This window comes from Temnothorax nylanderi, unplaced genomic scaffold (assembly GCF_030848795.1).
Source record: "Temnothorax nylanderi isolate EJ_2023f unplaced genomic scaffold, tnyl_v1.0 TNYL_tig0024_pilon, whole genome shotgun sequence".
Taxonomy (NCBI): domain Eukaryota; kingdom Metazoa; phylum Arthropoda; class Insecta; order Hymenoptera; family Formicidae; genus Temnothorax; species Temnothorax nylanderi.
Genome location: NW_027249086.1, coordinates 96,364 through 122,085, shown reverse-complemented (window position 1 = coordinate 122,085; position 25,722 = coordinate 96,364). Strand labels below are relative to the sequence as shown.

At 41.6% G+C, this 25,722-nt stretch overlaps 7 protein-coding genes and 1 pseudogene across 9 annotated transcripts; 3 read left to right on the top strand and 5 right to left on the bottom strand.

The window, feature by feature from the left end:
* Positions 1 to 742: 742 nt before the first annotated feature.
* Rabx6 (RAS oncogene family member RabX6) lies at positions 743 to 3,970 on the top strand. The gene is made up of 3 exons (XM_071700979.1): positions 743 to 1,221; positions 1,656 to 1,900; positions 2,013 to 3,970. The coding sequence occupies exons 1-3, from the start codon at positions 1,042 to 1,044 to the stop codon at positions 2,209 to 2,211; spliced, it is 624 nt and encodes a 207-aa protein (XP_071557080.1). The 5' UTR covers positions 743 to 1,041; the 3' UTR covers positions 2,212 to 3,970.
* Nfs1 (Nfs1 cysteine desulfurase) lies at positions 2,601 to 5,376 on the bottom strand. The gene is made up of 10 exons (XM_071700981.1): positions 5,119 to 5,376; positions 4,955 to 5,034; positions 4,762 to 4,878; positions 4,555 to 4,692; positions 4,275 to 4,484; positions 4,078 to 4,195; positions 3,660 to 3,817; positions 3,308 to 3,579; positions 3,126 to 3,215; positions 2,601 to 2,822 (listed from the first exon to the last, which is right to left on the bottom strand). Exons 1-10 carry the CDS (start codon positions 5,219 to 5,221, stop codon positions 2,759 to 2,761), a joined length of 1,350 nt encoding a protein of 449 aa, XP_071557082.1. The 5' UTR covers positions 5,222 to 5,376; the 3' UTR covers positions 2,601 to 2,758.
* Positions 5,377 to 6,085: 709 nt separating this feature from the next.
* Positions 6,086 to 6,753, bottom strand: LOC139769695 (uncharacterized). Its single transcript, XM_071700980.1, has 2 exons — positions 6,616 to 6,753; positions 6,086 to 6,541 (listed from the first exon to the last, which is right to left on the bottom strand). Exons 1-2 carry the CDS (start codon positions 6,730 to 6,732, stop codon positions 6,086 to 6,088), a joined length of 573 nt encoding a protein of 190 aa, XP_071557081.1. The 5' UTR covers positions 6,733 to 6,753.
* Positions 6,754 to 7,258: 505 nt separating this feature from the next.
* Positions 7,259 to 10,278, bottom strand: LOC139769687 (uncharacterized). Its single transcript, XM_071700968.1, has 6 exons — positions 10,144 to 10,278; positions 9,885 to 10,054; positions 9,531 to 9,779; positions 9,287 to 9,447; positions 9,003 to 9,092; positions 7,259 to 8,921 (listed from the first exon to the last, which is right to left on the bottom strand). The coding sequence occupies exons 1-6, from the start codon at positions 10,266 to 10,268 to the stop codon at positions 7,839 to 7,841; spliced, it is 1,878 nt and encodes a 625-aa protein (XP_071557069.1). The 5' UTR covers positions 10,269 to 10,278; the 3' UTR covers positions 7,259 to 7,838.
* Positions 10,279 to 11,003: 725 nt separating this feature from the next.
* Cpsf5 (cleavage and polyadenylation specificity factor subunit 5) lies at positions 11,004 to 16,173 on the top strand. Of its 2 annotated transcripts, none has more exons than XM_071700977.1 (7): positions 11,004 to 11,139; positions 11,486 to 11,999; positions 14,249 to 14,449; positions 14,535 to 14,598; positions 15,529 to 15,694; positions 15,778 to 15,892; positions 15,979 to 16,173. In XM_071700977.1, the coding sequence occupies exons 2-7, from the start codon at positions 11,881 to 11,883 to the stop codon at positions 15,998 to 16,000; spliced, it is 687 nt and encodes a 228-aa protein (XP_071557078.1). In that variant the 5' UTR covers positions 11,004 to 11,139; positions 11,486 to 11,880; the 3' UTR covers positions 16,001 to 16,173. The 2 variants fall into 2 exon arrangements, with proteins under 2 accessions (XP_071557078.1, XP_071557079.1); XM_071700978.1 differs by having other exon boundaries at positions 11,071 to 11,206.
* A 449-nt stretch (positions 16,174 to 16,622) lies between these two features.
* LOC139769692 (queuosine 5'-phosphate N-glycosylase/hydrolase-like) lies at positions 16,623 to 18,517 on the bottom strand. Of its 2 annotated transcripts, none has more exons than XM_071700976.1 (2): positions 18,223 to 18,517; positions 16,623 to 18,122 (listed from the first exon to the last, which is right to left on the bottom strand). In XM_071700976.1, exons 1-2 carry the CDS (start codon positions 18,391 to 18,393, stop codon positions 17,085 to 17,087), a joined length of 1,209 nt encoding a protein of 402 aa, XP_071557077.1. In that variant the 5' UTR covers positions 18,394 to 18,517; the 3' UTR covers positions 16,623 to 17,084. The 2 variants fall into 2 exon arrangements, with proteins under 2 accessions (XP_071557077.1, XP_071557076.1); XM_071700975.1 differs by having other exon boundaries at positions 16,623 to 18,155; positions 18,223 to 18,515.
* Positions 18,518 to 18,651: 134 nt separating this feature from the next.
* Positions 18,652 to 22,117, top strand: LOC139769686 (ATP-dependent DNA helicase PIF1 pseudogene; annotated as a pseudogene).
* Positions 20,756 to 25,715, bottom strand: Brun (trafficking protein particle complex subunit brun). Its single transcript, XM_071700956.1, has 12 exons — positions 24,772 to 25,715; positions 24,345 to 24,618; positions 24,069 to 24,267; positions 23,671 to 23,882; positions 23,392 to 23,590; positions 22,900 to 23,314; positions 22,593 to 22,813; positions 22,138 to 22,495; positions 21,865 to 22,021; positions 21,587 to 21,764; positions 21,278 to 21,501; positions 20,756 to 21,196 (listed from the first exon to the last, which is right to left on the bottom strand). Exons 1-12 carry the CDS (start codon positions 25,713 to 25,715, stop codon positions 21,005 to 21,007), a joined length of 3,573 nt encoding a protein of 1,190 aa, XP_071557057.1. The 3' UTR covers positions 20,756 to 21,004.
* Between the last annotated feature and the right edge of the window lie 7 nt (positions 25,716 to 25,722).

Here is a 25,722-nt window from a genome sequence, read left to right as displayed (position 1 = left end):
GGATCTGAAAGCCGTGCCGATCAGCGATCAGTGGCGACGGCGAGTCGCGCGCGACTTCTGAATGCGGGGATTGCGGACGTCGATTCTCAAGCTCTCGACACTTTGCCCGAATAAACAGTTCGCTTTATCCTTTGCCCTGCTTTCTTTCTTTTTTTCCTTCCTTAAATTGCGAATATAAAAAATACGAGAAAGCGCAGCTAAATTTTTTCTTTTTTTTCTCCTTTTAATTTTACATAAAGATCGTTCTTTGAAGCTGCTGGCTGCTGCACTCTTTGTGTGCAATATTCTTCATTCCCCTTAAGTTCCTCTAATTTTAAAAATTACCTATCCGTTTTATTTTGAGAAAACGCAACATACGCAGAGTTACGAAAAATTACAAAACGACAGAATAACTTAATTGTAAAAAAATAGTCGTAAGGACGCGAAGTTTTAAATTCGTATTTTCTCTTTCTTATTTACTTGGAAAAGAGATAAGAAGACTCTCTTCTATAGACTATTAAACCTAATAATTTTTTCTTTCTTTTCCTCCTCCCTTTTCTAAATTATGCAAAAATACATCACATATTATATCTTCTCGAAAATATAAACAAAAGTACATCGAAACCAATTTTTTCCCATTTCACATATGATAACCAAAACAATGATTATTGCTCTCGTCGCTCTCGAAGAAATGCAAAGATCATTCCTCGTGATTGATAGATAAGCAGATAAAAAAAAAGGGCGATTTGATATCCAATGAGATAAAGTGAAGCTCGTGCGCCCATTTTGCCTATTTCTTCGCTTTTCCTGATACGGCTGATACGCGATATACGCCCTGTAGAAGGCGGCTGGCGGACCTAATTGACGGAGCTCGCTGACGGAACCGCCGAAGGAAAGCGGCCAGCGGGTCTTTCGAAGCCGGAGCGATCCGTCGGAGGGTTCCACGGTGAGTCCAGGTTGTTGACGGGTCGACCCCAGGGACCCCGTTGAATGAGAGACGCGCGCGTGCACGTCGCACGATGACCTGCCGTCAGCAGTGATCGTAGCCGGCCGCGCCACGACATGGCGACCGTCAAGGTAACGGAGCAGAAGGTTATCCTGTGCGGCGAGTACGGCGTCGGCAAGACGTCGATATTCCGGCGCTTCGCCAACAACACGTTCGTCGCCAGCAGCGACCGCAAGTCGACCCTGGGCCTCGACAACATCGACAAGGAGTACGTCGTCGAGGACCGACGAATACGCGTGAGTGTCAACTTGTTACATGCGTCCATGCGTGGATGTACATGTGTGCATGTGGGTCAGTTGCTTCTTTTCGTGCGAGTTGTGCATGTGCACTGATCACTTTGGAAAGTTCCGCTTTGTCCTCTTTTCATCGTTTTCCCTTTACTGATCAAGTCAAGTTGCATGTTTTCACTTGTTAGTTCCAAGAGTGTAACAGACTGAAATCAGTAAGCGTATGTATGTAAATATTGGAGCGTTTGATCCTTTGAAAGTCGCGCGACTGAATTTACATACCGATACCGTGAACATGAGGCTCTAATAAGTCCTGCGCGAATTGCCTCACTCAATTGACGCTTATACATTGTAAACAATGCTCGTCAAAGTACTCTTAGAAAATAAATATAGCATGGTGACATTTCTGACATTTCTGACATTGCACCTTTTATTCTTCTCAGCTGCAACTATGGGACACCGGCGGTATGGAAAGAGTGGCGTCCGTTACCTCGAGTTACTACAAGTTTGCAGAAGCTGCCATTCTGGTGTTTGCCCTGGATAACTCGACGTCGTTTCATTTGTTGTCTCAACATTTGCTCGACATAGTTACGTATGCGGAGAACGCCAAGATATTCCTTTGCGGGAACAAGAGCGACTTGGAGAGCGTCGCGCCGCAAGTCACAGACGCAGAGATGGAACAATTCTGGTACTTGAATAGTTTCTAATAGTTTCCTAGTGTATGCTATGTTTATATATATATATATATATATATATATAGATATGAGTAACAAATTCTAAAGAAATTAAATCTCTTCCAGCGAACAATGTCACAATCTGATCTCGGGGATATACAAAACGTCGTGCAAAACCGGCGAAGGGGTGAACGAGATGTTCGAGGATATAGCGCAACATCTGGTTGAGGCTAATCGATCGCGAATGGAGCTTCACGAGATGGACAAGGATCGATTTAAGATCTCGTATGTCGACGAGGCAACCGACCCATCGTGTTTGTGCTAATCTGTAATTAATAATTGCGAATACGCGAGTCCAGTCTTTGAGAATCTTCAAGGCTCGATGCGGATTGTAAGAGAAACAAAGGGAAACGTAGCGAAACCTTTCATATCGAGCCCTTGTCACGCGTGACTTTCCTATGAGGGAAGGTTGCGTCTCGCGGAGAAAAAAAGAGGAAGAGGGAGAATCTATGAACGTGAAGCACATAATATAAAGCCTGTTCGTTTTCGCTACATTTCGGAACTAGTGCAATAAGTTAGAATGAAACAAATATAATTTTCTTTCATTCTAATTTATTGCAGTAGCTCAGAAGTGCAGCGAAAATGAACAGGCCTATACACACGCAAGTTGCGTGTCACGATCGGATCAGTTCTAGGATACGCGATGGCAAAAACTTTTTCGATTAAAATTTTTATTACACGTTGCGAAATTATATCTTAATCGACTAAGCTTGACCTATTAACGTGATTTACGATCGGTATTATATTATACACTTGATCAATATACATACTATATATACTTAAGTTTGTAAAGGCTACACGATAACGAGGCACTAGTGCTGTGTCCATTTGATAGTCTTCAAGTCGATGCCATCTTCTACCATCTCCCACAGTGGGCTGCAAGAAAACGAGGATATTAGAATTTTTGTATACGCCTTCGTGTAACGTCGTCCCGGCTAATAAATGTACAATAGAGATAGAGAGATAGAGAGAGAGATAGAGAGAGATAATCGCGATCTCACGAAACGTCCAACGACAAAGTTGTTCCCTCCGCGAAACGAGATTACAACCGTTTCGATTCGTTAACGCCAAAGTATAACGTGTACGTAAGTCTAAAGTAGATCCTCCATCTCACGTCTCAATCTCATACTCTCGAAATGAACGTTTGTACGACAATGACAATTGACAAACGCGTTATACCTCATCTCCCGAAGTCGCTTCACATGCTGTATCGTACTGTCCGCCGTGTAATCGATTTCCTCGAGTGTCGTAAATCGTCCGATGCCGAACCTAGTTAGACAAGTCGTAAATTATATCGCTAGAGTATGAAGCCATTATTGCTAATGATCAGAGCGAAGTTTCTTTATCTCCAAGTATTATACCTGATACTGGAATGAGCCAGATCCTCCGAGGCACCGATCGCTCTCAGCACGTAGCTAGGCTCCAAGCTCGCGCTGGTGCAAGCCGAGCCGCTGCTCAGCGCCACATCCTTCAAAGCCATTAATAGCGATTCACCTTCCACGCACGCGAACGATAGGTTCACGCAACCGGGATACCAGGCTACGGGGTCGCCGTTTCGCACGACTTGTGGCAAATTTGACATTAACTTCTCGATCAGGCGACTCGACAGCGTATCGATGTATCTGTGATCGTACTGGAAAATACAGAATGTAGATTTTTAATACCTTAAATGGCATCGATCATATGTAGCGGGACTTTGTCATTGTCACTTACGTCCATTTCCGTCTGCGCCAACTCGCAAGCGGCACCCAATCCTACAGCCAAAGGTGTCGGCACAGTACCGCTTCTCATCCCTCTCTCTTGTCCACCGCCGCTTTGCAACGGCTCCACGCGCACCCGCGGCCTTCTTCTAACGTACAGGGCTCCAATACCTTAATGAATTATTAGCAAAATAGATAAATAAAGACTAGAGAAGTACCCAGCTTTTTTTATGAATATAGAACAATTTTTATAACTTATTGCAAATGAAAATTGTAGACAAGAGAGAGCTCATGTAACTTCTAATATATAACTTCTAAAAACAAGTTTATATTTTTTTCTCATAATACTATTTACTATCTAAAGCAACATATAGTAAAGAGAAATAGGTATATAATCTTTTCATAATAATAAATTGTATAATAAAGTTTACCTTTTGGGCCATATAGCTTATGACCACTGATAGATAAAAGATCAATATTCATAGCGTTAACATCGATTGGCACTTTGCCTATGGCTTGCGCAGCATCCGTGTGGAAAAAGACCTTTTTCTTCCTGTATATAATTAAAAGGCAAAAGGAATTAAGAGACAACTATAACAGAATAATTATAGTGTTGAAATCTTGATACTCGCCTACAAATGGCGCCAATTTCTTCGATAGGCTGTTTGACACCGATCTCGTTATTCACCATCATTACGGAAACCAGGGATGTGGATGGCCTAATGGCTGCTTCCAATTCATTGAGATCGATAAGACCATTTGACTTGACAGAAAGGTACGTTATGTCAAATCCTTCCGCTTCCAAGGCTCTACATGAATCCAGTACGCACTTGTGTTCCTAGATACAAGCAACCATTTGTAGATTCACGTTTATTAAGAAGGAAAAAATTATTATAAAGATATCTCACTGTCTGGGTCGTCACAACATGATTCTTTTTGGATTTGTAGAACCTTGCTATGCCTTTTACAGCGATATTATTGCATTCTGTCGCTCCAGACGTAAATATCACTTCCTTCTTTTCCGCTCCTATCAAATCTGCGACTTGCTGTTAAAAGCAGACGAATAATTCTCTAGATCACGTAACCGTAGAATGTAAAAATCTAAAAATACCGACCTGGCGAGCGTGCTCGACTGCTGCTTCCGATTCCCAGCCATACATGTGAGTTCTGGAATGTGGGTTACCGTGGTACACCGTCATATACGGCATCATCTTATCCAACACCCTGGGGTCCTAGCAATTCATTATCCTGTACGTTATTTGCACGCGTACATGAATTACATCATATGACATCACAAGCTGAACTTACCAGTGGAGTAGTAGCTTGGGCGTCCAAGTAAAGAGCTCTACCTTCCATCGGGCCCTTTTTATACTCGTCCGTGATGGGAGCTACATCGAACAAGCGATCGCTATTAAAAACTGCTAGTTAAACCACCCATCAACTGACAGTGTCAACACCGTCAGCACACTCACATTCATATTCGGTGACCTCCGACAATTGTCGGCCGCACGTGTGCAGACGACGATCCTTCGCGCGACGCAACGCGAAGATCAAATTCCTTGTCGACCGAAACATCCTCAATCGTCGCCGCTGCGGCTGCTCTCATGAAGGTAAACCACGTATTCCAAGAGCTCGCATGCCTCGCATGTTACGTTCTAACCTCGCAACACCTCGCTGCACCTCGCAACTTCAGCACTGTTCAGTTCAGCACCGTGTTTTGCCGAAACAACAGCGGCGACTGCGCGGCGAGTGTGAACTGTGTGAAGCGCCGAATACGAACGTTCTTTTCTACGCGCTGATTGGCTGTCAGGAGAATTCTTTATCGGATAGCCAATCGAGACATCGAGAGGTTCATGACGTATCGTGCCACCACGTGAGTGACGTGAGTTGCATGCGAGCATGACAAATGCAGAATCGATCGATTTTTATTTTTTATTTTTTTTTTATTTTTTTGTAAGGTATAAGATCAGAATATAAGACCCTTGTCAAATGTGTCAAACTTTTTGAACATCACGAACATAATACTGCAATTCTCGTTTACAGTTGGAGGAAAGTTTTTCAACAACCTTGCAACCTTGCTATTGATGTTTAATAACAAGAGAATCGCAGCTCAATTTTAATATATGTATAACAATCAAAAGCAATTATGTTAACTTTTATTTGTATGCCTCATACTTTTATTTTTTGTTATACATAAACGTATTGTAATGCATCATTAATGCAACTTATACAAATTTTACATACTTAAAACTGAAAAATTGATGTCAAAATTATCTTGAATTTTCTCTCAGGATTATTCTTAAGTTTTATATATCACACAAGAGTATCCTGATATCATGTACTATATCTAATAGGAAATATGACGTTGCAAAGTATACAAAATATAAAATGAACAATGGAAATAGCGACGAGAAACTGGATTAGGACTTTTGTATATATTCATACTTTTCTGCATGTTCCAAGCATGCTCCTGCGACCGCCTGGCGGACACGTCGTTTGGGGAATGGTTGTTATTATCACGAAGGGCGCAGTGTCCACAGGTACACATTCCAGTTGAAAACTGATCTCGTTTACACCTAATACCCCTTTGGGCGCGCACGGACCGCCTACAGTTCTGAGAGGATAACACGTACCGTTGTAGGGCACCACGCCGTCCTCCGAGCAAGGGTTCTCCACACAACGTGGGAGCACCTCGTTCTTGGGAAGTACGACGTAATGCTTGGATGAACAGGGACCCTGCCTGTAGGCTTCGTGGCAGGCGTCGTTTAACGGAAAGTACAGGAATCGTGGCCTGCAGTCGCACACCCAGGAATTCCTTGCACCACTGCCTGGGTAAAGGAGCATGTTCTTCGGGCAACTGTCCGGTATTGACACAGGTATACGATCCGTTATCATCTGCGAGAATGAGTATACGTAAAGAAATGGCTCTTGGAAATTCTGTATTAATATTATACATATATGTATATTACCGTAGAGTTACCACCGCTGACGTGGGACGTCTCTTCGTCAGTCGGGAATATCAAATCCTGGCCCCGTATCATGTAATTGTACATGAGAAATACAATTCCGACGTATAAACACTTCATCCTTGCTATATCTCAGACGAGACTGTGCGAGAATGCCGTTGAGAAGGATAGAGAAGTACAGGTATCTATAAACTTTGACGTAGACGGGGATATGGGAAATGCCAGACATGGTTTTGCATAAATTAATATTAATATGTTCCTAACGACTAGGCAACGGTAAAAATATCTCGATCCGCTTCGGATCTTCTCTTCAATTCAATGATAAACTAAAAGAGAAAAACATCAGTGAGATATATATCCCAAAGAAAACACTATAATATGATCGATTACAAATTATCTAAACAGTCATTAGCATTTTAGAATTGTTTTCCATTTTTTTAATTGTAATTAATACTTCTAATATTGAAATTTAATGTAAAAACATCAGTAATTGGGAAATCTTTTAATGTCGATAATTTCAGGAATTTACATTTTTCAACAGGCATATTTTATGTTGTAAAATTAATTCTTATTTTACATATTTTGAAAAAGTTGCACAACATATTTTAATTGTTTCTAGTAAAACGGTTAGAAATAATTACTATAATTTTTCTCTTTATATATAATGAACTATTTATTTTAATATTTTAAGCAATTATAAGTCGCCGGTTTTGTGTATAATTGTAATATTTTCAGGCATATAAAAAATTACATATTAATCTAAACGGAATAGCTATTTGTATAAAAAATTACTTATAGAAGTCATTTAATGTCCACAACTTACATACGTTTTCATATATTTTCATACCACAGCACAAAATGCAAAGAATAAATTTGAGCACTAGATGAAACATAGAGATTTCATTAATAAGTCTTGTTGCCAAGGTTAGCAATATAATTGCTATACACTTTCTTATATGTATTAAAAAAATACTGATAATAAGATCTGTAATCCTAATTTAAAATGTAAATGATTTAAAATAACATTACGCGCAATGTAAATATGTTCTTGACACATTTGATAAATATCGATAATACTTTTTTAAAGCTATTAATAATACAAACGAGATTTGGATGCGCGCAATTCCTGATATTCTGTTCGAAAATTAATAATCTCGAAAATTGGCAAATTTCAAGTTTTCGAATAATTTTGTACCAATACATATATTTCTCGAGTATTAACGGATTTACCGATCTTTCGAAAGATTCAAGGAATCTCCCATGTCGGCCGATTGCGATGATTGTTGCTTTTTATGCAACGCCGTCATGTCCAGCATGCTTCCGAAATCAGATTTAACGCTCGATATTGTTAGATCCTCCGTTCCTTGATACTCGCCCGGTCTGCCGATCTTCGTCGGGTCGGTTTGCGCGTCCAATTTCTTTCGATCGTTCGCATAATCGTCGGCGCTAACCGAAAAATTTCTGCAAGTCTCCGACGAGCTGACACCCTTGAAGGGTGACGGAATCGCGTCAACGGTGACGAAATCGCCCGGCTTGCGTTCATTACCGTCCATGTCCTTTGCCGGCGAGATCTTGCTGAGGGGACCGAACAGGTTTGCGATGTTGCGCATATACGTGGACGGCGAGGGCGATGAGGTTCGCGTGAAATCCGCGATGGAGAAGCTCGACAGCTTCGCTAGATCGGTAGTCGGGAAAGTCGCCAATTTCGTCAGATCCGAGAACTTGGTGATCTGTTGAGTGATATCCGCTAGCGGAAAGTCGGGATTCGTCGACGTTCGGGACTTGGTACTGCCGCCGTCGCCAACCAGATTCGGCAGTTTCGAGAAGTCCGCAGGTGCGAAATCATAGTCGCACTTGGCGTTCTTCACCGACACCGTGAGTTCGCCCGATTGGAAGCTCGGTATTATCTCCGATGGCGATATATGCTTGGAACCCACGACAGAACTGCTGTCCTTTATCTGAGTGATAGACGCGGCGTCATTCGGGCCCAAGTTGCTGTCCTTCTTGATGCTGTCCCGAGAAGTCGACGGCTGTAGCACGAAGGGCTTGGACGTGGGTGTGATTATGGCACCGCCGTCAGGTTTGAAGTTGACCGGCGCGAGGAAAACAGCCGCGTTACCGGCCGTGAGGCCTACGCCAGGCGGAACTGGCGGCACCAGCGATTCCGAGGCAGATACCAAGGGAAATTTCATAGTCAGGAAGTCGGGCGTATTACCATCCTCGGAGCCTGGGCAGATCATCTCTCTGATCACGTCCCAGTATGAGCTGTTCGATCTGTTTCGACCGGGCAATTTCGATGCCAAGGAACACTATATAAGACGTTTAGACTTATTAGTATATATTATATAATTAACAAGAACTTGCTTGCATTCATCACTGATAGTACTCACCCTTAAACGTTCGAGATACGTCGTATTACCATTAAAATTGGCAGTAAAGTCGATTCCACCTTCGCTCTTATAATATTCTATACTTCTTCTCTATAAAGATATAAATGGTGAATAAAAATCAATAACGAACACGATAGTGTATTAAATAAGATCTTTCATAGGGGATCTAATCGTCTCATTTTCGAATTTTTACACATACTTATATCTTATTACTTATTGTTAGTTGTACTCGAATTATGCACAGAAATACTGAAACTACGAGCTAGCTATTAAAAAATACTTACAATCTCCTCCAAGGTGTCCTGGGAGAGAAAGTGCTCCTGCGACAATGTATAACTAAGAAGCATAGGTCGAGGATATTCGTGGGGTCTATTCTCAGGTGGCGGCAGAGACCAGAAGACATTGAAATTCGATTCGTAACAATTACCATCCATGTTGTAAGGTGCTGTAAAATAGAAGATAATGATCACTCAGCTCTCAGCTTCTACATTCTCGTTGCGCGACGAAGAAAGCCTTTGAAACACTCACAGCATATCAATCCCACGCACGGTATGTATCCGTTATCGCTAGGCCCCTTCATCTTGATCTGATAATCCAATTGAGAGTCCACGTCCCTCAAGGAAGGCGACGCGTGAGAGCGCGGATGGGAATGATACCAGCCTACCAGCGTAACACGCTTCCATTCCATGGCTCTTGCGATTTCAGCCTCAACGGCTGCCGCGGCTGACTTGTCCTTACCAGAATACCGGCACGGAAACGCGCACGTTATAGAAAGATCTACGACAAGTAGATGAATCAATTTCGCGATGACTCAACATTCCAACCGTACGCAGGATAAAATAATCATGTGCATTATGTAATTAAACGCAGTTTGAAATGTACTGTGCGAGTTGATGTCCCAGTGGCCGCCCAAGTAGCCGCAGACTTCCTTGTCCGTTAAGTGACAGTGCAGGTCCACTAACAGGGCCGCGGTGGTTGTGATGGTGACTAAAAAGGGCTGTATCTTCCCCAGCGTGCTGAATGACGTAAGTTCCACCATTGTGCTCATGTCCCTAAGTAAAGCAAAAGTGTTGGAAATTTTATAGAAACATTTATAAAAAAAAAATGAACAGGCACGATTCTTCTCTACGAGAGAGCCTACATGGCGTGACTTCGTATCCCAAGATTGGCGTGTTTCACTGGAACCCGCACTATCTGGACCGGTGGATTGGTCTGGTGGATCTTCTCTCCGCTCTCTTCTGCCGTGTCGGTCGGAGCCGTTTCCATGATTTCAATACACTTTTGGGGATTAAACGGAGATGAGGTGGCCGGTGGCGTATCGAGAAGCCCACGTACGTCCTCTTCCTCCTGTTTTTCGCCCTCTAGAAACTACAAACGTCGCTCAACAACGACGCTCGCCTCATCGGAAAATTTTCATCGTTATGTGTATGTTGTTTCTCCGAAACCTGCAAATGTATACCAATATTGGACACGTACCTATGTCTGGACATTTTCATCATTTTAGTCCTTAAATAAGTTAACGTTAAATAACGTGAATTAAAATCAAAGAATGAAAGATGAAAACATTTTTCGTGTATTATATTCTTACCTTTGATTTTAATTCGCGTTATACTTACTTAAAAACTAAAGTGATAACTTGATACATACATTTACCTTAATAACGTTTCCTAACTGACGTGAATTACAAGTAAATTCCTTTGACAGGTGACAGCCGTGACAGGTCGAAAAGACGCTTCGTGTGGTCGACTGTGATCGACCAGATGGACCAGATCGACAGCGTTATCACCTAGCCCAACCTGACTTGGCGCATTGTTGACAAGAGGTCTGTTCTTTGTACGTAGTGGTACGTAGCGTAGCACCACGTTATGTCTTAAAATGAAAATAAGATATACAATTATATATTATATTTTGGAGGGAAAAAGAGAAAAGATGGGAAGCGCAAGAAATTCAACCGGACAAGGACAACGAACATGAGGCCTGCTTTTTATAACTGTGCCCTGTGCCGCATTATAGACCTTAAAACGGAGTAGATATAATTAGACGTTGGAAGAAAGAAAAAGGAAAGACAAAAGATTCTCAGCCTCAGCTTTACAGAGCGACATTCGTAACCCACAGATCTAACATTGCCGAATCTTAGGTAATCTCAAGATTCTATCCGGTGGAACGATAGTAGACATTTTCAAATCAACTTTGCCTGCCAAAAGGTCAGCTGCTATTGAAAAAAGGGTCATGCTATTCAATCATATTCTTTATTTTAATTATAAAAAAATATTGTAGCAAAACATTTTGTAGCTGGCTCAATGTTCACTTCTATCAATGCAGGTTAATTAACCTTAATCTTGGTTTAACCAGGTTTAACTTACTTTTTATTTTTTTTCTTAGTTCTAAGAATTAGAAAAAATTAAAAGTAAATAAAATCAAGATTAAAGTTAAAATCTGCATTGATAGAAATGGACATGAGGCAACTTGTTGATTTTTTTCAGAGTGAAGAGAAAATACCGGGAGGAAAACAAAAAAGAGTATTTCGTCGCTGCGCAGCCTGGCGGTTATTGGCTGCCTGGATTTTGTCCAATATGTCCAACGAGACCGAGAGGCAACACTGGGCAACACGGCCGACACGTCGCGTTAATTAGGACCGGCCATAAAGCCGGTCGACCGTCGCGCTGCCCAGCGCTGTCGAGCCGAACCGAGACCGAGGACCGTGGGTGCTCCGGCGCGGTTCGGGGCATCGGGGTTCGGCGACTTCGGCGTCCATAACGTCCATTCCCATTCCACAATCCATTGCCTGCAATCGTTCGCGAGGATTCGGATCTGTCGGCTGTCGGTGAAAACTTGTGGGAGAGCAACGGCAAGCAACGGTCCGCTCGAGGGGACAAAAATGGCGATGACGACGAACCAAGTTAAGGGTAGCGGCTGGCCACGGCGGGCGAGCAACAGTTCGTTCGAGGGGAAGGTGGTGCAGAATCAGTCGGTCACCATCAACAGGACCGTCAATTTGTAAGTGGCGCGACGTGACGCGCGAGCCAGAATTTTATCCTTTTAGAGTTAACTGTGATTTCTGACCGCCTCTCTTCTATAGAAAACCACGGGCACGACGCCGCGCCCCGCCGCGCCGCGCCGCGCCGGTCTCGGGCAGACGCGCGCTAGCAATCCAAAATATCGCTTCTAATAGAGAAAAAGTTGAGAGAAAGGAACAACCCCTTTCTCTCCCCTCTCGCGATGATCGGCCGTTTGTTTCTTTTTTTTCTCTCTCTCCTCTCCCCTTCCGAGACCCCGGAATTTTAAGCAACTTGTATCCGCCGTTCTTCACACGCCATGTAGGATGCAGGCACTTTTACGCGCGATAGTCGAGTCGTTTACGATTTACGATACCATTTGCTTAAGATTCTCGAATCTAGGCTATAGCGCGTCGAGCACACGAGTTATTGACGCGGGATCCTCAGTATCCTCACCGGCATTCGATTCGCGCGCAGCGTCTCGAGTGAGACGAGTCTCTCGAGCATCGTTTCCTCTCCGCACAACACTCCGCAATGTCGTAAACGACGTGTAAACTAAGCCCGCTGGCCCGCTCCCCTCAGTTTTGTCCCTCGCAGTCCTCGCACTCGTAATGTGTCGATTCTCAATATGCGTGCGAGGAGGCTCCCCGCCCTGTCCGTCTCATTTTTCTTTTTCGTTTTGATTGTTAAAGCAGTGCAGTTTGTATCTTAAGATTTCGCGCACCGCAGATCGTACGATCCCGACAAGGCTGTATATTATTTTCTAAGTTTGTACGCTCGCCAGGAGAGCCCTGTATACGTTTTATGATTCATGTTTCTCATGTTTCATGATTTCACTCTTCCATTTCATGTAAGACACGCTATATCTATATGTATTATATGTATACGTACTACATTTTGTACGGGGGGGGGGGTAGTTCACAATTATATAGGTATATATATATATATATACATACATACATACACCTAGTTGTATTACATTTTAAGATAGTATCTAATATAATACAAATATTGCGATTATTCTGGTTTGTTATAAGAAGGTGAAACAAATCTTCTTAAAACAAACATCATTATAAACGAGATCTATGTAACGTTATAAAATCATAATTGAATTATTTGTGTTCATGATTATATATGTGCATCTATAACGTTACATTTGCAGCATCTTGTGTTGTGAATCAAAATGTTACGGAATATATATTTATATATCAATGTATCTCGGCATCACATGCCGAGTCTTTGCATGTATTTATCAAATATTAATGGCTAATTCTTTTATTGTATTCTTGAAAGCTCTTAAATATTATCTTTTTTAAACAAGCTTCATACATCGTTGCAATATGTCACATTATATTAATAAACTGATATATATCATTTATTGGCATAAAAGTTAAAGAAACAAATTTAAATAATTTTATAAAGCAATCACAATTAGTAATATATAAGTAACGGTAGAAATCTAAGAATATGATGAAATATTTGTATTATTTATCGAGTACTTGCTAAAGTATTTACTTGTGCAGATACGATTGTAATGTCACAAATAACAAAATTATGTTTGCCTGTTATTTATATTTAATTTGATTATATCAGGTGTTCTCAATGTGAATGCAGAACTTTAGTTATGTGTTGAAATGTTTTATACATGCGTATTTTATACATGTAAAAGCTGAACGTAAAGCGATATTTTTATGACAAATAAGCTATCATATATGAAATATAATTAGAAATTCCATATTATATATGGAACATTTAGACGTATATTACATTGCACAACAATATTTTGTTCTATGTTTATACTTAAAATCTGACAAATACAAATACAGAAATCGTTATTAAGCAATGTAAGAAAAAGAATAGAGTGAAGATTGGAAACTTTGTTCTGTTAAAATTCTAAATAAAAAAATTATAGACTTTATTACAAAATTTTATGTACCTAATGTATACTTATTAACAAAGAGATAATATTTGATAATAATAAAGGCTCTTTGATAATAAAGTAACTCTTTTTATAATTTAAATATCTACACATCTATTGCTTAAATTACAAAGACATAAATACTGTTAATATTGAAATATGAAAATAGCGAAAAAAAAAATTAAATTGTTATATTGTGTATATTTACATAGTTTCTGTGAATATTGTAATATCGCATCAAGCTGTATTTGAAGAAACTGGATTTAATTACTGATGGATTAAGTTAAGCATATACAGGAGCCTAACAAAAGAATACAAATCATTTATCATAGATATCCTTTGACAAACTATACGTTTGGAACAAAAGAGCCACTCTTCGAGAAAGATCCATCAGTACCAGCAAGGTTTCAGCGCATGAGAGATGAATTCGACAAGATCGGCATGCGGAGAAGCGTAGAAGGCGTCTTACTGGTACACGAGCATGGACTGCCACACGTTCTTCTTCTGCAACTCGGCACAACATTCTTCAAATTGTACGTTTCGACAACTTTGCAAAAATTATGCAGCTTAATAACAAGATATCAAATTTCATACGTTTCCTCCTTGTTGTTGTTTCAGACCTGGCGGAGAACTCAATACAGGAGAAGATGAGGTAGAGGGCCTAAAACGGCTCCTTACAGAGGTAACAGTTAGCACGACGCCTTACGCTGCCTTACAGGCTGGCTAGGAGTGGCACTTTTATATCGTTAGATTGTAACCATTGTCTTTATAAACATCATCATTATTGTATAAAACCCTGCAAACGTTTGTAGAACTTATGTAACCGGGCCTGTAGCTCCATATAGGGGCTTGCTCTTTTATTCTTATAATATTTTGTACTTTTGGCGTGCTGCATGCCCGGACACTTCGATGTTGAAAAGATATCGCACGTATTGTATCCGGTTGGCTAAGAACATTGTTCTTATTTCGATGGTGTATGTTTTAGCACAGAGAGAAACATCGAAGAGAGACAAGATGAAATGCAAGAATGTAAAATAGTGACAAGAAGACTGTATATAAACATCGCGAATTTTTGAAATTTATAAGTCGGAGAACCGATTATATATATATATATATATATATATATATATATATATATATATATTGTAAGGAAGAGATATCTGATCGCGCGGCATAATATGTGGGCCTACGAATTTATTCGCAATTGTCAGATCACAAGACAATTAATGAACTTGAGATTTGTAATCTCTATCATATTCTTGACTAAAACTTAGTACACATGTGACGGTTTCACATTAGGTATTCATATCAACATCATACAGATATCATAGGTGAAAGAAAACGTACATGTATAAAACCCTGCAAACGTTTGAATATCCATATCAGCTTTCGATTTCAAAGAGATTCATTGCTACGTGTCAATCGTCGATAAACTTGAATATTGTTAGAATTGATGCTATTAGGTGACCGCCGTAAATGTCTCGAAATATAATAAATATTGTGCAACCATGTTCTTAGTAGACTGACAGAGGAAGAATGTATATTATTCTCATAGTTACTCTCGAAGCTCAATATGATACAATGTTAGACAGCAAATGGGATTGCTTTCTAGACCTTCGGACGGCAGGACGGGGTGAAGCAGGAATGGGTTATAGAGGACACCATTGGAAACTGGTGGCGTCCAAACTTTGAACCACCTCAGTATCCGTACGTGCCGCCACACATCACAAAACCGAAAGAACATAAGAGACTATTCCTCGTACAGCTACAAGAGAAAGGTATAACGACATATCAGAAAAAACTTTAGTCTAATCTTATCATCTCATGGCCGTGTGTATTTACTTGTTATTTTTGTATTCAGCTCTCTTTGCTGTACCGAAGAACTACAAGTTAGTCGCTGCACCATTATTCGAATTATATGACAATTCGCAAGGTTACGGTCCCATAATCTCATCTTTGCCACAATCTTTGTGCAGGTATGTGTTAAAAACAAAAAAATCTCTATATTTTGCTAAGAAATGAGACATGACATATTACAAAATTACATTTTTTTGTGTTTCAGGTTTAATTTCATCTATATGTGAAACTAGAATTATAGAAGACCAAGACCGAAATATTCGGTTTAATTTAATGAAATCTATTAGAGGTTTAATAATTAGACGCGCGCATGTGGTACGAAACGATGCTGATATTTGAGGGAAATTTCTGATCTATGTATATGATGCATTGCGAGAATTAAATCATTTTTTAAGTAGTATTTATGTAACTTAATAATCTCATTCCATCAACTTTTGTATCTAGAGATGTAAGTTTCTATCTTTTGTTTTTGTATCTGTAACGATACAGCAAGAAGTACAATCTAATTCATTAATTTTAAAATGTACATAAACATTTTTATTAGCTTTATTCTCCAAAATATATGTAAACTGTATTGATCGCTTCTCAAAAATAACGATTATGCGAATAATACTATGAGAAACCGTAACCCCAAGATGCAATGTATATTTTTCTGATAAGTCCTAAAAATACTTTCTAAACTCGTAATAAAATTATTATGTAACGAGAGAGAGTGTAGAGCGATTGTATATCGATAATTTATAATTTGACACAATTTTGATTTTCTGTTACAATGAGATAACAGAGGACTTCCTGATAAACCAATTCGTTGATTGAATTGAATTGAACTGACTTATCTCGTGAGCAGAGCAGTATTAAAAAGAAATATATTTCATTTCATGTAAATATTTTCATCAAATACATTCATATTATTGTATAGTAAGTAATTGAAGTTCTTCTCTGCCTTATATATATATACACACACACACATTCTTTCCACTCTCTTTCATTCTTGCGTAATGCCGTAATATCACATCGCGGTACGCGATACATGACGATATCTTTTATGTCTTATCAATAATTTTATCTAATCGATCTCGTTATATAACATGAAAGAGCTGTTTGGCCTGAAACATGTAATAAACTTTATTCTATTTTCTCTCGTTTTGTACATATGATGCAGTATAAAAATATAATAAAATATAGCTAAAAAGGAACAGATAAAATTTGGTTTTTAGAATGTAGTATTTGGTATGTAAAAACTTTTTCTGATATTTTTTCCATTCAACAGGCGGGGGGGGGGGGGGTACGTTTGCGTCCCGTGCGCGCCTTCTAATAGTATATCGTTCTCGTTTTGTGGAACGGGATGTGCTCCAACTCTTGCGCGTACTCTCGCCGGTAGTCCCACAGGTAGTGGTCGATCACGATCGTGTTGACATCGGACGGGTTCAGGCCCGCCAATATCGGATCGGCCGCGATCAATCTTCGCAGCTCGTCGCGCACCTGCTCGACCGCCTCGATCGAGCAGGCACGTATCTCAACCTCTTCCCTGCTGCCCTGCTTCAACGGCTCGTCGGCTTTCAGCTTGCCCATGAGCGAGTCGCTGTAGCGCATAGCGCCGTAATGCACGAGCACCTGAGGGATACGGTAGTCCGCGAACATCGCGATGCTGTCGATATCGTGGAACTCGCCGAGCCCGCGTCCCTCGTAGCAGGCCCAAATGTCGCCGATCAGTATCTGGGCCCTCTTGTAGATGCTGATCCTGTGCCCCTCGTAGTCGGCCTCGTCCCGGTACGAGTCGAATTCCTTGACGATCAGCCGGAGCAACTTCTCCGCTGAGCCCTCGCACGACTCGATACACTCCGCAAACGTGCCCTTATACTTGTCCAACAGAACCCTTCCGGCCTCGTGCAGGCCCTTGATTCTTTCGTGTATAAGCGGAATGCTGACCTCGTCGTCGCCACGGAAAATGACCTCGGCATCCGCCTGCGTTATCTGCGAGTAATACTTGGGATCCCACATGGGTTTCCCGTCGTCGATGGCCCGACTGACTGCGGCGCAGAACGCGAAGTAGCCGGTCTCTCCGTTGACTCTCCATTTCTTCGCGCCCGTCTCGGTCCAGAACGAGAAGTTCAACGTGTCCAGCACGAATATCCAGTCCGCCGCCCTGGGATCGTCGGGCTTGGGATGAAACTTGATCTGCGAGAAATTGCCCTCGCGAATCTTACCGGTTTTTAAGCCATCGAGGATCGCCAAGGCCAGTTTCTTCACGCCCGCCTGCTCGATGAACACGTCCTTCGCCAAGCCGGCAACCAGCTTCGCGGACTCCTTTGGCATCAGGACCATGATGTCCCAGTGGATCTTGTCGATCTTGATAGCCGAACGATTTGTCTCAAGCTTAAGCTATTCCAAACGATTGTCAACAATTGTCAACGACTGTCAATTTATTTACTTGACGCTTATGGCTTACCTTACAAATGCTTTGAATGACTCTCGTTTTTTCACTACGTAACGGTACCCGACGTACCCGGCACTCACCCGGCAGTACCCGGTATACCGGCTCGAACAATGGCCGTCCGCCGTTCCAAAAATGAGCGCGATCTTCAGCTGATCGATTTCGCGCTCTTTCTGGCTCTTTCATCGAAACGTTTCAGCAAGATCAGCTGATAAGTACATCATCATTTCCAGCTGCAAAAAAATGACAGAAAATGCTATAGATTTTCAATACGTTTCGGAAGTTTCGGAACACACTCTATATACACGATACACGAGCCACGCCACAAGCCAATAGGAGAATTCATTTTCTAGTTACGTCCATCCAGTGAGTTTCTGTTACTTGTTACTCCTATAAGGTTAGGCATCCTGCGCCGAGATATTGCGCGCGCTTTTCTGGTGTACCGTTCGCGGCGCGTTCGCGTTTGTCTGCGACTGCCGGTGAGGCCGGTATTCACGTCGCGTTCAGGTGTGACGCCAATTTAAAATATCTTTACAAAACATTAAGTCGTCGTCGTCGTCGTCGTCGTCGTCGTCGTCGCATTGTTATCAAGCCAACTGCTCGTGGCGTTTCCTAGGTAAACGACTCTACTTGCGGGGGACATGGATTCCGCGGGGGACAGCTGCTCGTTGACCTGCACCGTTGCCGTGGAATGGTTAAACGCGCAAGGATCCATCCAGAGGAAGGCGACTCACCGGACGGCATCGTTGCGCCTGATTCGAGACAATCAGCGCGAGCTGCTGGTCGAGGTACGCGCCGAGAAGGCGAACGCGCTCACGAAGCTACCCCTAAGAGGTATATCGGTATTTAATAAATTCATGACCGAGGGGAAGGCGTCCATCAAGTTTAAAGAGCAGAACTGCACGTTGTTCCTGTCAAACGCACCCTCCTCCCAGCTGATAACGTTCCTGAAGACTATATTCGTCAAGCTGACGGGCCAGGAAGTCTCGGTGGTACAGGTCCCGAAGGATCCCTTGCGGGAGAAGCTCTTTGCGAATGTGCGACCGGGCGGTGGCGGTGGCGGTGGCGGTGGCGAGGGCGAGGACATCAGTCCAGCTACTAGCACAGAGGTCAACAGAGCGAAGGAGAAAGCTATGGCTGTGTCACGCGCGACGGTCACCACTCCGTCGCCGGGCGTGGTCAGGAAGCGGAAGCATTTCAGCGACGATGGCCCTAAGGTACCCGCGGCAAAGAAGCTGTACGAGAATCCTACCGCGGGAGAGCTGACTGAGGAGCAAACGCGAATTCTGAATGCGGTACTCAGCGGGAAGAATGTGTTTTTCACTGGTAGCGCGGGCACCGGTAAGTCGTTTCTACTGAGGAAGATAATCTCGGCCCTTCCCCCGGACGTGACAATGGCCACGGCGAGCACTGGAGTAGCGGCCTGTCACATAGGTGGAATTACGTTGCATCAGTTTGCCGGTATCGGTCTGGGTACCGCCACCAAGGAGAGATGCGTCCAGTTGGCCTCCCGTCCGTCCGCAGCTTCGATATGGAGGAGAACGAAACACTTGGTGATAGACGAAATTTCTATGGTAAACGGTGATTTTTTTGACAAGATCGAGGCGGTGGCGAGACACGTGCGTAGAACGGAAAGACCCTTCGGAGGAATACAATTGATCTTGTGCGGTGACTTCTTTCAGTTACCTCCCGTCTCGAGGATCGGGACCGACGACGACAAGGCCAAGTTTTGCTTTCAAAGCGAGGCCTGGCAAAAATGTGTTCACTTTAATTTTGAATTACAGACGGTCCATCGACAAAAGGACAAGGCGTTCGTGAAAATATTAAATAGCGTTAGGATAGGTAGAGTCACCGATGACATCGTAGATATCTTGAAGGAAACGGCGAAGCAAAAAATTGAAAGCAATGGAGTATTGGCAACTAGATTATGTTCGCATGTGAAGGAGGCCGATGAGATTAATGAATTTCAGTTGGATGAACTTAAGGGCGAGAGTAAAGTATATACAGCGTTAGATTCCGATAGTTCTATGACGTACATGTTGGATCAGCAGCTGCCTATACCTGGCAAATTAGTACTGAAAGTTGGCGCGCAAGTTATGCTGCTGAAAAATATTAATGTTAACAGTGGATTGGTGAACGGAGCTCGAGGTGTTGTTGTTAGTTTTAAAAATGATATACCGGTGATTCAGTTGCGATCTGGAACTCATTATGAGGCAAAGATGGAAAAATGGGCTATCAAAACTACTTCCGGTGCTGTCGTACACCGAAAACAAGTTCCGTTAAAGCTAGCGTGGGCCTTTTCGATTCATAAAAGTCAGGGCTTAACTTTGGACTGTGTGGAAATGTGTTTGGCGAGGGTATTTGACGCTGGTCAGTCTTACGTAGCACTTTCAAGAGCTCAGAGCTTACAAAGTTTACGCGTTTTAGATTTTAATAGCCAACAGGTGTGGGCTAATACAGCTGTACTCGAATTTTACAAAAAGTTCCGGAGGACGGTGCAAGAGATGGAAATGATTCCTCTCGGCAAGAAAATAAAGTTAGAGGGAAATAAACGATAATATTTATATTTTTTATAATATCTACACATATATAGCTTGTTGGAAGTAAAAACAATTTATATTTAACGCATGCACACAGAACATTACATAAAAATTATTAATTTTATTAAAGTAAATATTTTTTCTTTATTTTTATGTATATAATTAATACACAACGTTGCGCGTTCTTTCTTTTTACAAATCTTACAGTTTATTGTAGTGTAGACGGTGATTTGTATTTTATATTTATAAGATTTATATTAATAATCGTCGACAGTTATTTCGATGGGCGGTATATAACGCCATGTATGTCCCGCATTTACGAGCTCCGAATAAAGCATTGGAGAATTTGGAGCGGATTCTTTACTACTACATTGAATATCTATTTTGTACTGACCAGCAGTGAAAAATACTACGCGACATTCATGATAGGCTCTGCCGGATTCCTGTAACTGTTGTTTCTTCATAAAATCGGGAACGTAAGACAAGGGTGTATACAGCTATAAATTGTATTTATGAAAGTTGTGACTCACAGTAGGCAGCATGACCTTATTTGCTCCAGCTATGGATAATCTTGTTTCCAACTGATAATTATTCACTCCATTATGATGGTCCTGATAGAAATTAATGGACAATGTAAGATCACTCAGCGGATGCTCCAGAGCATTGCACACTCCCACACCGACACTTATGCATTCACCCAAAGCACACGACGGTTCTTCTTGTGCTTTTACAATAATATCGTTAATAGTTATTTCTGGAAAATGTTGAATTTGTTTAGTAATTTTTTAAGTTTTTTATACATATGCATAGTAAATAGCACATAAATAGTATATACGCACCCCACTGTAGAGGACTCATTCTGACCAGATCTAACATATCCTGAGTTAAAGTAATGCCGGATAGAGTTGCTTTTCCTGTTGACTCGGTACCTAGTAATTGCCAGCGTAGATCAACCAACGAAGCTATATGTTCAGCACATATTTTTTGGAGTTCACTTGTGTCACCAGCACCATTTAACTATAAGTGAAAAAAAAAAAAAAATAGTATTACATTACAGTACAATAGTATTACATTGCGGTGGTATATCTTCGAATAGGCCATAGGTCTCCGTTATTACCATAGATAATTTATTAAGTGGACATCGGTCAACTGGAACAGGAATTCTACATGGTTCTTTACCTTCCATGTATATACATTTATTTTGCGTATAGTGCAATTCCATTTCGTGATTTGTCATGTTTGTCACGTCCAGTACGAGATAAAATTGCAATGGTCTGAAAATTGTTAGCGAAAGAATTTTTATAGATAAAATATGTACGACAACATACGAGATACAAATTGCATAAATAAATACTATTTTTTACCAAGTATTTGCATTCTCGTGACTTACGTTTCAGCCGGCAATACATCCCAATTAGTAATCTGCACACTGGGTAGCATCTCAATGGTTATAAAAACAGATGAAATTCTGCAGTATCCAGTTACTAAGCCTCCACCTCCCGAGTATTTTATCCTCAATTGACCTTCGATAATATTAGACGTCTGCAAAGGTACTGCAAGTTTCGACAAACGCGTGCTTGCTAAAGAAGAGTGGCCGGAGTGCGAACTTATTCCCGATCTGAAGGAAGAGGTCAGCTCGGATTGTCTTTTCGTATGAGACGGAGAACTAAGCCTAGATGGTAAAGAACTGTGGCCTGAATGTGACATTAAACTGCTTGGTTGACTAAGACAGGTACTGCTAGTAACATCTGAAAAATAAATTGTAAATTCAGCAAAGAGGAAAAATTATTAAAATTTCAAAATTATGTTACCATAATAATATAATTAACGATATAATTGTATTACCATTTCTGATCGAAGGCGCTATAAAATCCGTCGCTGCGTACAGATATAAAGTAAGACTCGCACTGCTGCCAGGTTGTAAAGGCAATTGCGTCATTAAATTCTCATCGCTCCATTTGAAAATTTTACTCTCAGTTACAGCATCCAGAGTGGATTGTACCGATAACTCGACCATTTCAATAGGAACTTGACCGGCGTTCGTTATTGTCACGGTACACTCGGCGCTGCAAACAGTAAATGGCGCGAAACCATTTTACACGAAAATAGTATTGAGGGAAAAAATTTTGTAACGCTAACAGTAGACACAAACCTCTCACCGCCATAGAGAGATATACTCGCGCTGGTAACTATATTGTCGCCGGAACTGAAACTAGCAGTTTGAGGCAAACTAGTTGCGACATCGATTCTTGGTAAGGCTGGAATGACTTCGACCGTATATTGAGGATGTAACATACTCTCCATGTATCTCAATCTACAGTTAGATTTAACTCCTAATGTATGTGTGCTGAATCCGAGTATTTCTAAATCTCCAACTTCCTTGGGTCTGCCTGCTAACGTAACTGCAATCGGACCAGACTCGGCAGGCAGGCTAATGCTTTCTGGTATCGATTCAAATACTACGCCGTTTGTCAAAAGTCTCATGTTAGACACGTGCAATTCAAATGGTAAAGGATTTATGAGCAGCATTGACACCTCACAGATATCTCCTTCCACCCACAAATAATCTGTTGGAAAAAGTTTATCTTCAATGATATTACACTTTTATCGATGGCAATCAATCAACATCTAGGTATGCACATACCAACTTTGCTTTTCGAAGTATTTTTGCGCTCCAACGATCCGAAATTAATTGGCGTAAATAAAAATGGACCATGATCTTCTTTCACCCTTTCTATCTTTTGAGGCTGCAAGTGTGGCTGCATGTTTTTCAGAGCAAACGATTTTGTTTTTGGTATATTTAATAAATTAGCCGGTGGTATGACAGTACCAGAATCTAAAACCTATCGCAAAAAACATTGTTTATTTTATATGAAACACTTAATATAATTATTCATATCATTATAATTATTTTTTAACATACAAGAGGGACTGGTGCACCCTCGCACTGTTGAGATACATTTTGTAACTGTAGTGCAATATCCTTCCGTTCGGTAAGCGTCAGATGATTATACATTGTTTGAAGCAAAAACGTCAGATGCCTTGTAGCGAGTGCCGGATGGCCCATTCGGTTGGCAGCAGCAACAAGTTCATTTATTATTTGAATCTGTATAGCCGGCCATCCTCTTTGTCCATCTGTAAGAGAACAGTACGATTTTAAACATCACAAAACAATTGAAACAAAAAGATAAAATTGATATTAAAAGATACAACACATATATTTTTATTTAAAATTATAATTTAAAAGTATAATAATGTATATAATCGGGAAAATATATTTGGAATGTAAAATTTTACAAAATTTAACACAATTGCAGTAACCTGGTGGCATATCGACAGGATCTAAAGATAATTTAAATCCAGATGTAGCTTGCAACATCAAATTATAACATTGTTGCCAGTCTGGATTAGGATTGTTTTGCGATACATGACGAGTGGCGGCCAATCGCAAACAGAATGACGCTTTTCTGTCAAAACCAAAGCTCGTATATAGATCTGACAATGTAGTAAATCGATCAATCTGAAATATTTGATCTATATAACACCTCGATAAGCTTTATACGTTCAAGTTTTCTGCGTTACGTTAATACCACGTACTTTTTCTTGCTCGCTCAGAGGCAAATTAATCAATACAACATTATTTAAATATGACGCAGCTTGCAAGGTACAGTTCTGTTCTATTGAGATTCTCGTAGCTTTGAAACTAGCTTCAGTTTCAATTATTCCTGCGTATTGGTATTTACTATAATGCACTATAGCTTCGCGATATTTCTTAGATATTTCCTCGGGTAGTAAAATATGTGGCATGCTGGCCTTTACCATGTCTATACTGGGCGGAGATGGCAAAACTGTAAGAGCCTGTGATCCTCGTCTATAAAATGACAAATAATTGATTCATTAGCTCTCTCATATCTCTCAAACTAAACTCCTTAACAAAAGTGGAGGCGCTTTGATGCTTTAATTATATGTATAATGACTTGTGAAAAAAGACAGTTTTATGTTTTTGCTCAGAGATTATCCATACCTCTGCTTACTCGGACTTCCTTCTTGCAGGGAAGAATTTCTTTGCAATGGAAGACTTCGGCACATATTAGGATAAAGAACCAAGACCGAAGCAGCGCAGAGACCTTCGTACGCTGCTCCCAGCCACAACCAGTCATTGACGGCTTGCAGAATGTTGGCTGCGGAATTATAATTGTTGAGGGCATCGGCTGGAAGTCCGGCTTGAAGACACAGATCACCTAAATGCTTCGTCATGCGGCCTACACATCTCTTCTTATTATTTCTGGACTCGAGGTCTAACCCAATGAAATCTTTCTTCTCAAACGGAGCCAACAGAAGAGAGACACGGTCTATCTTCTCCCTGGAACGCTCCAGCCTTTTCGACTCCAAGATCCAGAAGAGAAAATTGAGATATTCGGCCGTTTGCGTCTCGAGATCGGGGCACGCCTCGTCCGCATAGAATATCGCCCGCGTTTTAAAGTTGCCGGGCGTGGTGTAGCCCGGCGGCGGCTCGTGACGGCTCGTGCCGTTCGACTCGAGGGGACCGAAGAGGATGGCACGCGAGTCGTACAGGGTGCTGCTGTACTTGACCTTCAGGGTCTCGTGCACTCTGCACAGCTCGTTCAGCTCCGTCTGATTGTCGTACTTGCCGAACGTGATCAGGCCTAGGAGCCTCCTGTGCGTCTGAAAGTCCCCCCAGTCGTTGTTCTCCACGGGATGCTCCCGGACAAATCGGGCGAGGATCTCCCGGGTGCCGCCGCTCGAGTCGGACACGGAGAACCTGCTGCCAGTCTTGACGATCCGCTCGCATAACCTACTGACCGTCTTCGGCTTGATCTGCGTGCCGACCGGCCGCAGCAGCAGCAACAGGGAGGCGTGATCGTGAGCGGTCTGCTCGTAGTCGGGATGGGACATCTTGTTGTCGGGCACCGGACTCGACAGGATAGCGCTGATAGCCGAGCGCATTTATGCC